Consider the following 13,807-nt stretch of genomic DNA (forward strand, 5'->3'; position numbering starts at 1 on the left):
GCGTGTGGCTTTGGAGAAGAGAGGAAGGAGAATTTCTTGCTGGCAAGATCCTATGTGGAAGGAGAAGGTAGCAACAGCAGCTAACTGGCGTCACGCAGAGAGCGTGTGTGTGATTGGGAGACACGTTTAGACCAGCTCAGCAGGGCCAGGCCTGTATGTAGCACGCTGAGCTCTCTTGAGTCCTAACTCTTGAGGCCAACTGTGAATAAGAGGAAGAATTGTTATCTTAGGGGAAGGAGCTGCAGAGGGAAGGGGAAGTGATTTGCCTCAGGCCATGCGCCTGGAGCAAGCGAGCAGATCTCCCGTGCCCCATTCTCCAGATGCCACTTCCACTCTACAGCTTCCTCTGCCTGTAAACTGTGCCCCTCCCATTCAAACTGCTTTTCCGTACCTCCTTCCTTTGAAGAAATACATCTGGTTATCTCTGAAGCCATCTGGACAAGGTCCTTAATAAAAACCCATAGGTTCCAGCTCCTGCTCTATATTTACTGGAGCATCTTCACCCAACATTCAGGTGTTTCCCTACTTGCACCTTCTCATGCATAATCTTTTGCTACACAGATACTTGTACCATAACCGGACAGGTACAGTATCACCTCTGGTCCTGTCTGTACCCCATTCCTGAAAGTCAGGTAGATCATGAGGTCATTTGGAGAACAATTCTCCATCAGCTCAAACATGATCTGTTATCATAGGAAGAAGAGAGTCTTTCATAGCTTTTTTTTATAGTGTTTGCTAGGAATAGATGCCTGTTATTTTCAGACATAACTATTCCTGAATTATGGATATAGCTAGGTAGACTCAGTAGATCTGCCCTCGCTTACACCCATGCATCTCCAATGACTTCAGAAGGATCCTTTTTATATCCTGCTCTTCTTACAGCACCGTCATTGAGATTTCATGGGAATAAGGGGCAACAGAACTTCAGCCAACAACAGCCTGTGGGTGAGCCAACAACAGCCTGTGGGTGAGCCATTAGCTGTTAACACCATGAGAAAGAAAGACGGGGGGGGGAGGGGGGGGGGGGGGGGGGGGGGGGGGGGGGGGCTGGGCAGCCAAATGTCTTCATTTCCTAAAGACAAACACAATGGAACATCTTCCCTCTTGATTTATGTTGACTCGTAGGGCCTCAATTCTAGCTGCTGCCCTTGCCTGTGAGATTATCCTGTATTATAATGCTAATGGGAGACTGAGATCAGCAAGTGTGAGCAGTGCAAGCTTGCTTACTACCCCTCCTGTGAAGCAAGGAGATGGCCTAGTAGCTCCCACTCAAAGGACATTCTGCGACAGGTTAGTTATTTGCATTGCTTTGAAACTGAGATTATTTCCATGCTTCCTTGTTCCAACCAGGAAGATTTTCTTTTTATCATGTTTCTTCCAATTTCATGCCCTTTTCATCAGCCTGTGACACACCGTCAATCTATTCTTTGTTCCAAAACTTTCTCCCCAAAATTCTGTAGAAAGGACATTCTGCCTGGTGGTATTTTTGTTTGTTTCAAACACAGCTTTAAGGCAAAAGTTTGGCAATGCAAAGCAAAGTCTACATAAGGCCGCATGACTTGGATTTGCAACTCAGAACCTTTACAGCTAAAAAAAAAATCCGTATCTTAAATAGTCAACTTTTTGCTCCAGGAACTTTTGTTCTCGGCTAGAAAGAAAGAAAGACTCCTAAAATCCCAAATAAAATGTTCTTATTGTTCTGGGCAGTCTGGGCAAGCTAATGAGACTGAAGTTCAAACAGTAACTAAAGTAGGGAAGAAAAAAACTATACGGATAGACGTTAATGTTAGTTTCTTCCCTTAGGAATCCAGTGATGAGACAGACCCCAGTCAAAGGTCTCCTCTTTAGCTTTAGCACAGTGAAATCCGTCCCAATGGGAGAAGGTAGAATGGTTGCATTTCTGTTGAATGAATAAAAAGTGCATTTTGATTTTGCTCAGATTATACATGTATATTCTAATGCCTAAATTTTTCTTTTTCTCCCTTCTGTTGCCGGGACGCCAGGTTGTTATTATCGGTGCTTTGGAGGTATCACCACAAGTGGTGGTCCATCCTTTGGCCTCCACATGAGTACCTGAGCATCATTGGCATTGGGTTTGACAAGGGCACTGGGTGGTATTGGCTCATTCTTGCTAAGGACCTGGGGCTGCTCTTGAGCAGAGGGCTCCCGCAGCTTGGCACGCTGCCCCAGGGGTCTGCTGGGATTTACCTCTATACCCAGCCTCATGCGCCATTTGATAGTCTGCAAGGTCACCATTTCATTGGTAGCTGTGTTGGTTGCAACCAGCCAGGTGGTGAAGCTTTGATCCCGGTGAATGCTTGTGAGTTTTGCCACATTGCTCTCGCTTACGGGCACTGCCCATGTGACGCTTGGGTAGAAGTTGTCGTTCATGCTGATGTTGAACTTGGATTCTTTCTTTGTGGGACCCACAATGGTGCAGGTTTCTGTTGTATTTCCGTACCAGGGATAGTTCACTCCATCTGAATCGCTTATGGCCTGGATTTTACCATCCAGTAGATCCGGAAGCTCCCAACTTGACCTGCCATAATCAACAACAAATTATGGACAGTGTGTTAATTAATTAGCTTAGAACCATGTAGGATTTTAAGGAAGAAGAGGAAATAGTTGTGAATGTGTTCCCCCCTTATCTTTTATTGGAATTTGTGGCCCTCATGTCATCCTGCATAAAGAGCTCTTCCCTGCCATTAGAACTCTGTCTGCAAATTTATAGAACTGATCGTGAAAGTGCATCCCTGCTGTTAAACAACATTGAAAAACCATCACCCTGCAGGAAGAGGGCTTTCCTTACAGTGACCAGTAGCTACCTGCAGTGGTTCAAAATGTATTGGCATTTGAAGAAGGCTGTAAAGGGCATTTGGAGAAGTTCAAACACTGAAACCCACCCTGTCACTAGAAAATCCAGTGTTGCAGGTATTCCTCTGCAACTTCTTACTCAGCTGTTTCAGCGTTGTTGAACACAAGGGATTGATTTGGCATCTGCGTTTGGTGTCTCCTGACTCGTGCACTTGTGCAAACAAGGCTCAGGCCAGAGCTTGTTCCTTGCAGCAGCACAAAAATTCTTGTGTAGGCAGAAGAACTGGCAAGCCTCGAGTCAGCCCCTGATATTAAGTGTCAGGAAAGCCACTCTAAGTAGTAGAAGTAAGACTGCTCTCAAAGGCTCAACTTGATCAGAAAGGTTTCCTGCTGGCTGCTAGCTCCTACCCTGAACGCTCCAGTTTCACCATTCTGTTCTGATCTTCCTTTTAGTCCGTAGTTGCAAAGTATCCTCCAGCTACGTCTCTGCTGCAGAACTGGCAAAAGCAGGCACGTGACAACAGCTCATTCGCACCGGTTCCCAGGGTGGCATTTCCAGCTGACCCCGCTGCAGCGCTCAGGCGCCGGGCTTTGCGCCGAGCCGGCCAAGTTCCGCGGTTTGCAGTTCCCTTCTGCAGACTGTGCCACGAGCAGTGGTTATCTTTGGGGGTGAGAGAGCAGACACGCTGAGGCTCATCAAAGTAACTGTCAAAGCCTTTAATAAGAGTCCAGTGTTGCAGCTTAAAATAGCCTTTAGACTGAAGCAGAGGTGCGTTCTCTGCGCAGGCTGGCGACAGGAATGCACCGTTCCCGTCCCGGCTCTGGCGCAGTGTGGTTTGGGACGAGCTGCCTTCACTGACCGGGGCTAATAGGACCATCTCACGAGGCTGTTCGGATTGGTAGTTAGTTAATGACTGTGAAGTTGTAAGCACTGAATCGCTCACCAGTTAGCCGTAAACGTCTGGCTCCAACTACAAGATACCTTGTAGGACTTCAAAATTACGTTTTATCCTGTTCTTTCTTTTTTTTTTTTTTCCTTTTGTGAGCATGGGTCCTAGCAAAGATCCCCTGTGTGCTGCCTGTGCTACAGCAGGCTTTAGCTGAATGGCTGCGCGCTGCGCTAGAGGGATGCAGCTTGTGGGTCGGAAGGCCTGGCGCAAAACCAGAGCGTTAAGTGCAAAGCAGGACTTCAGCGAGCTCTGTGGGATGCTTGGATCCGCCGAACAGAGTGACCTGGGATGTTATCGGAAGCTGGGGGATTATATAACTCCTCTGTTTCCCCGCACAGATTTACGGGCTGCTGTTAGCTACAATGCCGCGACTGCAGTAATTTTCTCCTTCGAAGCTTATTGCTTACAGGCAGAGGGAGTCCTTTCCCTGAAAGAAAATTCTTGCCGAAGACAGCCTAAAGGAAATCCCGGAGCAGTCCCGCCAGCACCCCTTGCCCACTGGAGAGATGTTTATAGGCTCTTCTGCCTAAACCGGAGTCATTTTGGCTTACCACCCCCCACGCTCTTCAAAGAGAGCTGAGGAGAGAAAAGCTCCAGGGATTTTGAATGAACTCGGCTCTCCAAGGGAAGATGAATCAGAGGTCATGTTCTCTAGCAACCGATCTGGTCCCTGCCACACAGTCTCCGCTCTGAAACACCATCTGGAGACTCTTTCTCTCCCTTTCAGCAGATGGTTTAGGATTACTTTCCATTGAGATAGTGCCTGGTACTCAGCTTGAGTGTGGCCCGGGGAGGAGATGTGACAATTTCCTGGAGGTCTCTGCACACGACGGATGTGGTACCAAGGCGCAGACACCCAGGCCCCGTGGGCGTGGAGGTGCCAAACTGGGACCTGACATGCTACGAGAGGCTGGTGACTGCGCTCGGTGCTGCACCAGCTTGCTGAACGCTGAGGCAGGAGGGCACCTGGAGAGCCAGGGGCTGAAATCGCAGAGGCGCGTGCCCGCGAGCGGTGTGCCTGCGCGCGCGGTGCATTCTGCTTGAGAACGGCGTGGGCAGGAGCAGGGAAGAAGAAGCAGGCCTGTGTCTCGTGGCAGAGTACGCTGAGCCGAATTCTAGCGAGTGTGGTTAACCCTGAGGTTTCAGACCCACCACGCTTCTCTGCACAGCTCAGTACTGAGAGAAAACGGGGCCTCATGATACTCCCGTGACTGGCGCAAAAGCCCTGCCTGCCCCTTTCGGTTGTCCCTTGCCTGCTGCTAGCCAAGCTTGCAGCCGGGTTAGTAGCCCTGGGTCGCGTAGCTTCGCCGCGTTAAATAATACGGCAAGAAGCAGCGTTGGGGACGTTTCTGGAACAACGCTGTGGAACGTCCTTTGGCTGCATCAGCATCTTTCTGCGTGGTGTCGAGCCAGCGAAAGGCCAGAAAATGCCCAGTAAACTCTTTGCTGACGATAGCAGGGAACAGGCATGAAAAGAAACCAACCTATCTGATATCTCGGATTCGTTATAGTCGATCAGCGCCAAAAGCAGTAGGCTCTGGCTTGTGACACTGATAAATTTGTTTCTGCTGCTTCTGACTCTTCGGCCTCAGTACGGGCGTTGTAAGGGCACCGCCAGAGACAGCAGTTGCCAACAAACCTATTTAACTGATGTTCTCTTGCTACCAGATGAAGGAACTTTCAGCTGTACCTTGTGGCACAACAGTAGTCATGCTGCTGACTGCCAACCTATTTTATATAGGTCCTAGCCTCCTGGTTCCCATTCAGGCGTGTTTCTTCCTATTTTGTAAACAGAAACCAAGTCTCCAGCTTCTCCCAAGCCCTCCGGCTGGCTGCCCCATGGTGCAAGTTGAAAGCAGTCACTGCAGCGTCGTGTGCAGCGACAGCGAACCCGAGCAAAGCGGCCTTCAGCTATGTGCAGCCAGCAGCGTGACATGGGTGCTTTAAGTTAACCTTTTCAGACAGGCATCAGACATTATAACATCCGCAGACCCTATTCCTTAAAGCCAGGTCCTAATTAGTCGCAGGACGCATGGACTTGCATAACCTTCTGTCTTCCAATACCCTTCCCCTCCACCAGCTCCTTAAATATAAGAAGCCGTGATCAGATCCAGACTGTGCTCCGTGCAGGTACCGATGCAATGTGTGGGTGCAATGTAAAGCTGTCTTAGGTATTCTGCATCAGTGATTTTACCTGTCTTCCTCAGCTGATGTGCCTGTGCTGGTTACTAGCTGAAAGACAGATGAATCTGACATTCAGAACTGCTTAATTTTAAACTGTCCTTTGCAGTGTGTCTCTCACCTACTCTAGCAAGTCAAGCAATTGAGTCCAGGGTCATAGTAAAGAACAGGAAAGGAATTTAAGATGCACATCCACAGCTGTTCGAGCCAGTCTGAGCCACGCTGCTGTGGTCCCCAGTCTTCTAGCCTGTCCTCCAGCTACAGATCCTGCCTCACCTCCTGACCTGGCAGTAGTGTTTGTCTGAGGCACAGCGAGCTGGCACAGGGAGCAAAACTAGCAAAAAAACCCTGACATTAAGAAAAAGGAATAGGCTTCTGCTCGTTTGGCTGAGCAGGCTCACGTCAGGATTGGACCACCTGCCGGAGAAAGTTCTCGTTTAAATTGGTGAAGATGCACACTCGGAGTGCGGGTAAGGGCCATGGGTCACATAAGGGCAGCAAAGGCTTTTCTTCTAAACCCTAGGAGGGGGTGTCTCAGTATTTTTTTTTTTTTCTGGTAAACTGATGTTAGCTTGTTAGCTTGGTTCCCATGGAAAAACATAGCCTTTTTTACTTTTTTTTTTTTTTTTTTTGGTGTGTGTGTGTGTGTGTGTGTGTGTGTGTGTGTGCGTGTGTGTGAATCAGTTTTGGGTTGTGTCTTCCCTTCTGAGATCTGGGGGTTTATTCTCTTGACAAGTAAGCTTCTGTAGTTCATTGGGTTTCCGTGGTAGGGCGTGGAAGATCTAATCTCTCAAAGAAGAGAGACCCCCTTAATGTGAAAAGATGAGGCAATGCTACCTAGTGCTCATTTGAGTCTTCCAGGCGAGAAAAATCTACCTGAAACTTGTCGAGGTTCTTGGCTGACTGTATTAAAAGTGATTTGTTTCTCTTTTGCATATCACCATCTGCGCTGCTTCTTGCACATCTCCATGGAGATGAAGAAACAAGACTGGATAATTTCGTTCCAGTGTTGCGTCCCACCAGCTAGCGTACAGCCGCAGCGCAGACGCCTGCTCCCTGCCCCGAGAGCGCCCAGTCGAAGCAGGGCCTGGTCCAGCGGATCCGACGCGGGTCAGAGCGCTGCAGCCCGGTTCTGGTTGCGCATGCACAGCGGCAGCTTCCTTCCCCGAGCGCGTGGGGTAAAACCCTGCCCAGGGTGAGCAGTGATATCAGAAACGAGGCCAAACAGGAATTTTCCTCGGTTCTGCGTTGAGGGAGCGGTTTCATTTCTTCATGTAGTGCTGAGGTTTTTCCATTCATTACATCAGTCACTGGCTTACAAGAAAAATAATCCCAGTAGTTATGTGTTATATGAGTTTGGGGTTGGATTTTTTTTTTCTTCCTTTCCTTAAATTTTAAAATGTTGCATTTAGCCAAAAAATTGTCAATGCCACTTTAAATGTGTATGTTGAAATTATCCCCTCTGTATCTAACATCCGAATATGCATGTTACGCACAGCTCCATCTGCTCCAGTATTTCTCAGCTGCTTCTGTCCTCAGTGTAATGGCCAGCTTATACACAGCTAACAACTTCAGAGCATGAAAGTGAAAAATTAATCTAAAGCCTGCTATAAGTATTGACTAACTGATTTTTTTTTTTAATTTGGAGTTTTCTGTTTGCCTGTCACCGCAGAGATCAAAAAAATGTACGTTCTAGTAGCTTCTCCTCATCATGGAAAGTTGGGACAAATAGTCTGTTGGCATAAATCAATGCAGCTCCATGGAGGTCAGTGGAATTATGTTGACTTACACCAGCTAAAGGCTTGGCCCGTTCTTTCAGATAGGTTTGTGTCCTATCTCTCTCTATATAAAGCTCTTCCAATGTTTCAATGACATTAAAAGAGGGCTTTCTTCCCAAACACCTTTATTTATAGCTTTCAGATTGTCGCAGGTCAAAAGAAGCAGAATGGAGAAGCAGACCAAGTCTGAGCTGTGTTTGGATAACTCTTTTTGTTATCAGTTAAACATGAATGGATCTCATAGGGAAAAAGCCTTCTCTTCTCATGGTCTTCTGGATAATACAGATTTTCTGGATAACTTCTGGAAATTTGCTTCTAAATATCTGCATTATTTAATTCTGGCTACCTGTTAACAATACTCAGCTTTTATATAAAACTTTTTGTCTAAAGCTCTCAAAGCATTTCAGCAACAGGAGACTGTACCAAATCCTCATTTCAAAGACAGGGAAATTCTAGTGCAGAAAATTAAAATGACATGTCCAGGTTTACAGTGCAATTCCACAGCAGCACTGGCAATAATAGCTGTCTGCTCTGTCCTCTTAATTTCACTGGATGTGAGCTATATCTGTATACAGTGCACTTTTCTGTTTTCCTTTGCAGCTGGTCACTAAAGACAGGATTTCTAAATGATCCTGAGAATTACACATCAAAGTCCCAAAGACCTGGAATTGGGAACATCTGAGGGACAAATTGTCATTGCTAAAGATGATTTTGGAGCCAAAAAGCTTGCAGACTTCAAGTTTGATGTAAGTAATTTTAAAATCAAGATAAACTCATCTGCTCTCCCGCTGAACTGTACCGTATTGGTATTTGCCAAGTGCTAGAGTGGTTCTCAAGGCATTTTCTGCTTGAGCGAAGAGTTGCGAGGGGAAGTGGGGACAAAAGATGGGAACAGTCTGTCGCTTATGGCTGCTCCTTGGCGTTCCCTTCCCTGCGGTCTGGAGCTTCCAACACAGGTTCACTTTATGTCTGGGATGTCGAACCTGTGTCATCATCTGCGCTTCCAGGCAGAAGGGCTGGGATATTTATGCAGAGGTGGATGTTCGGGCCCTTCAGGAAGGCACTGCATCAAGTCCGAGTTTGCTTTCTAGCCCTACTGGGTGTTCCCATCTTCTCCCGCTGCCCTGCCCTCCCCCCACCCCAACTTGCCTTTTTTTTTTTTTTTTTTTTTAAGGTGTTCAAAATGACTCCTGAGCCAGCATCCCTCCTTCACACGGCATGCTTCAGATTTAGCAGACAGGAGGGTTGCTTAAACCTGACCTTCTCCTCCCTTTCTCCCTTGCTCACAGAGCCCGGGCAGCATCGGTGCCTCCAGCCACCAAACCATCTGCCAGCCCTCTGCCAGCACCGGGCTCTAAGGTCAGGTTTTGTCCCTGTGGCTAGACAGACAGACTTCCGCTGCACCACGAGGCTGCTCCCAGCGCTGCCCAGGCACCGTGAGCTGCAGAACTGCTGCTCTGTGCAGGCATTTAGAGATCAGATACTGTCGCTGGGCCAAAGCCTGCAACAGCGTTTGAACAAACTGGCAGGGGGATTGGCACAGGGTGAGAGATGACTTTTAACAGTAGGGAGCTGACATTTTAATTCGCCTTATTCTTGTTTCATTATGACTGTCCAACCAGTAACACTGGGTTTTAGGGAAGGTTACAGCTCCTAGATTCCTCCTATCTTATATAATATATATGTATATTTTCCCACTTTTACATTATCCAAAATGAGAGTAATGCAAATATTTTACCTTACTCTCAGGTGATGCAAAGGGTTTAATTATCAGTGGGTCAAATCCACCGTGCTTTTGCCCTCTGGGCTGCCTGCTACTGTGGGCAAAACAAGCAGGGCTCCTCCTGTGATGTTATGCCGTGCACCCAAAGCTGGTGGGCTATTGAGCTCCTGGCTGATGGCACACTGCAGCAGCAGCAGCACAGTGTACTGGTAACAGCAGAACGCCACAAGTGTCCACCCGGGGCTTGTCTAAGGGCAGTTTTATCCCATACGAGATGCAGAAGAGAGGAGCTGGTGTGCAGGGGACCCCCCTCTCCCTTGTAAAATGGGTATCCAAGCATAAGGAGTGCCCTTCGTGGGAGGGCTGACTGGGGATTTCAGAGCTGCTGGAAAGCTTTTATAAAATATAATGTATCTTTTGGGTTGCTAGCAGAACAAGTATTTTTTTGGTTAAGGCTTGAGGACATTCCCATTAGAGGATAAGACACCCACTCCTTTCAAAGGTGCAACAAGCTCTTCACTCTTTTTTCTTTTTTTTTTAACATACCAAAAAGTCCTGTTAAGTTTCGGAAGAGCTAGTCTTAAAAAACAAATCAAATGGGCTACTGGCTTTGGCTTAACCCAATGTCGTTCCCAGCCAGGCCAGAGTTCCCCTGCTCTCTTCCTACCAGGCAAATGCACGCGCACACACTCACACGCACTCTCTGGAAATACTTACATTCCCTGTTCCCCGTAGTGATTGTAAAATTCCATATGGCTACAAGCCTGAATCCAGCCCACGATCCAGGTCTCCTTCTTGGGAATAGGGGGCACCAACACTTGCGCAGAGGCTCGGAAGTGAGGGGTCCGGTAGCGTAGAACCACACTGGATGACTCGTCTATGCTGGTGGGAATGGGATCGATGGAGGCTTTAACTTCAATCACTGAAATACTTTCCCGGAAAACTTTGGATTTGCAGCTAATACTCTGAATACAGCCCATGGCATACCCTGAATACAGTCCAACGCAGCTCCTAGGGTACTCCAGCAATCCTGGGGAATATTAGGCATTGAAATTATCTGGTGCTAGATCAATTATAGATCTTCTTGGTTTGTAATCTCAGAACTGATATCCATAGGATAGAAAATTCATCATGTAAAGCCTTAATTTGGATGTCTGTCTTACGAGTACTGCTCCTATTTTGAGGATAGCTGCACTTCACAAGCAGGAGGGCCTTTAAAATATTTTTTTCCTCTTTCAATGACCCATTAAATCTTTCCTCAAACAGTCTTTGAGTTTGAAAAAAAAAGTCCACTGAGTTCAATAAATAATGGTGTTGTTCTTAGCTGATATATTTAGTCCTTCCTTTTCTCAGATGCAGTCTGTCATTCACCATCAACCATAGGACAAGTCGGTATTTCCCTTTATTCTTTGGATGAAAAGCAGAATGTTGATCGACACATCTATATAAATAATGAAATAGTTTTTAGCCCCAGCTTGTCACAACCGGTGTGGATTTCCACTTCCTGACTTGCAGTTGTTCATAACTTCCTTTCGCACAAAATTACAATAATAACAGAAAGAAACGGTGGGTGGAAAAAGCAAAAAGTAGCCAAATCTCCGGCTTTGGAGGTTTCTCCAGCAGCGATGTTCGCGCTTTGGCGGTTTGGGTTTTCGGGGGGATTTTTTGTTTTTTGTTTTTTGTTCTTTTTTCTTCCTCGTCCCCTCTTCCCTTAGCAATAGGCGAAGCCATCCATGCCGAGTCCGCGGGCGCGGGGGCGCCGGGCCGGGTGCGGGGCAGCGGCAGGCGGCGGCCGCCGGCTCTCGCCTGCCCGGGGCCGCGGCGCTCCGCGGGCCGCTGCGCGCCGCTCAGCGCCCGCCGCTCCGCACAATCGCCGCCTGTGACATCCCGCCGCCGCGCAGCTCCCCGGCCGCCTCCTCCTCCTCCTCCTCTTCCTCGCCGAGCGGGTCGCGCTGCAGGGGTGTCCAACCTTCCTCCTCGCTGCTGCCGCCGCCGCGGCCAGGCGAGCCGGCTCCGGCTCAGCCGGCGGGGCTCATCGGCGGGGCCGCCCCGCACACGCGTGGCCCCCGCGGGTCGCCTCGCTCCCGCGCGGGGCTTCACCGCATCGCGCCGAGCAGCGCCGAGCACCGGCCGCGCCGCCGGCGCCGCGCAGCGAGCCGCGCCGGGCTCCCCCTCCGCTGCGCGGGGGCGAGGTGCTGGCGCGGGGGGGCGGCTCGCTGCTCCTTCTTCTTCTTCTTCTTCTTTTTTTTTTTTTCTTCCTTCTCTTCTGTGCTATATGCCCGGGGAGGTGAGAGGAGAAGCAGGCTCGGTCCCTCCGCCTCTTGGCTGCCGCAAGCTTCCTCTCTCGCAATACATTCATGCATACGGGGACGGCGCCGGGTTTCAGCCTCGCCGGCGGGTCAGGGCTGCGGGCGGCGAGGGCTGCGCGGCTCCTGCTCCAGCCGCCGCCGCAGCATCAGGAAGGCAACCGGGTCAAACTTTGCAGAAACTCGCTGCCAGCCTCTGCGGGCCCCCCCGGGCCCCGCCGTGCAGCCCGGCCGCTCCGGCGGGCTGCCCCGGGTGCGATCCCCGCATGACAGCTCCTCCGCCGAGCCTGCCCCCAGCCCGGGCCAATTGCAGGATTAGCAGCAGGTCTCACTCTCCCCTTGTCTCCCTGCCTCTCCTTCCTCCCTCCTTCTCTCACTCCCATCCCTCCCCCTCTATTTCTCTTTTAAACTGCAGCTGTTGGAGCTAAACCTCCTTTGCAAAAACAGCATTTCCTCCCACATATCCATGAATTGTGGGTAATGTAGTTTTTTTCTGGAAGTAAAATCAGTTTTGTTTTTCTTTTTACTTAAATGCAACGTATTTCCTCTTTGTTTTGCAAAATAAGATTGTTCTCCCCTGGCTGGAGCTTCATTGCTATATCCAGTAAAGGGATGCTCTCCTTGCTTGCAAAACCCTTTAGTCCTGGGCTAGCTGGGCTGTGATTCAAGCAACTAGAAATGTAAAGCTCTCCATAGCAGCACAGGCACTAAGGAGTAGCTGGAACAGATAGACGATGAGAAGCATCTGAGGCAGCAATGGCCTGTGGGAAAGTTGTAAACTTCTAGCACAGACAGGTTTACTAGTAATGTTACTGGCTGTCCCTGCTGGCCATCAGCTGGCCAAGGATCTGATTTTCAAGGGAGCTCAGTGCCATATGAGCTGCATGTGATCACATTTGTGGTAATAGCTGCTATACACTGAGCATTATGCACAGCTTTGGGTGTGCATGTCCACCTCAGCTTTTTTCTAAATGGGAAAATTGGGGCACCACTGCTTGGCCAGTACCACTTGCAGTGAGGTATATCAGTGCAGAGCTAAGTAGGCGTCTTTTCCTTCCTGCCTCACACTCATAGCAAACTTGCTTAGTTCACATAGCGCTTGGTATTTTACAGCATCCATGCACAGGTTGTCTGTGTGCCAGCAGAGAAAGGCTAGAGGTTCTGCGTGATCTTGACACATGACTGTCACAGGAAAAGGGGAAGCAAATTTACTCCTTGCTGATCCTGCTGGATCTGGGATCCCAGTGTGGGGGAGTCCCCATCTCCTAACTGCTCAGCCTCACCAGCACAAGTCACCTTCTGTCTGGGACCTCATGTTTTTCCTCATTCCTCTCTTGCAGCTCTGTCCCCTCCTTCCCTCCTCATCTTACTGTGGCCAGGAGCATGAAGAGCCTCCATGCTGGTGAGCTGTTGAGACTGTTTTGCTTCCTCTCTTTGGCTTTTTGTGCAGTGGAGCAGTGCTGGGAACCCCAGGTGCATGGCGTGCTGGGGAGCAGAAAGCACTAGGAAGATTTCCATGGCCAGCAGGTTGCTGGGAGTGAGGAACAGCACTGCAGGGCACTTCACCCTCACCCCAGGACGAAGGGATGGCAGGGGCATCCCCCAGCTGAGCAGGAGCAGTGGTCAGTTCCCCCCACCATGACTGGACTTTAAAATCTCTGTGCTCTTGCCTTGGCAGCAGTGATGTTACCCCTGACTAAGAGAGGATGTAACCTCCTACATCTCACAGCCATCCCCCTATAGCCTGTGTAACTGTCAAGTTAAGCCAATTAGGCAGAGACATAGTCCTTGGATGGGAGATTTCTGAGCAAATCAGGCAGCAGGGGATGGGGAAAACATAGTATATTGTTATATTGTTGTTCCATACAAGTGTTGGCTAAATGTTTATCTGCTTTAAACTTCACAAAGTCTCCGTGAGGGCCCAATTACTGTTACTTTTCATGCAACAGATACAAAAACTACAAATGCGCTCAAGTTACAAACAAGCAACTTACAACACAGTACAAAAAAGAAAAAAATGAGCATCTCCAAATGAAGAATCCAGTTGCTTCAGCA

General features: G+C 49.0%; 1 protein-coding gene across 1 annotated transcript; it reads right to left on the reverse strand.

Annotated features, from left to right (window-relative positions):
- Positions 1-1,674: 1,674 nt before the first annotated feature.
- FAM78A (family with sequence similarity 78 member A) lies at positions 1,675-12,114 on the reverse strand. Its single transcript, XM_062591107.1, has 2 exons — positions 10,164-12,114; positions 1,675-2,539 (listed from the first exon to the last, which is right to left on the reverse strand). The coding sequence occupies exons 1-2, from the start codon at positions 10,424-10,426 to the stop codon at positions 2,011-2,013; spliced, it is 792 nt and encodes a 263-aa protein (XP_062447091.1). The 5' UTR covers positions 10,427-12,114; the 3' UTR covers positions 1,675-2,010.
- Between the last annotated feature and the right edge of the window lie 1,693 nt (positions 12,115-13,807).

This window comes from Rhea pennata, chromosome 18 (genome assembly GCF_028389875.1).
Source record: "Rhea pennata isolate bPtePen1 chromosome 18, bPtePen1.pri, whole genome shotgun sequence".
Taxonomy (NCBI): domain Eukaryota; kingdom Metazoa; phylum Chordata; class Aves; order Rheiformes; family Rheidae; genus Rhea; species Rhea pennata.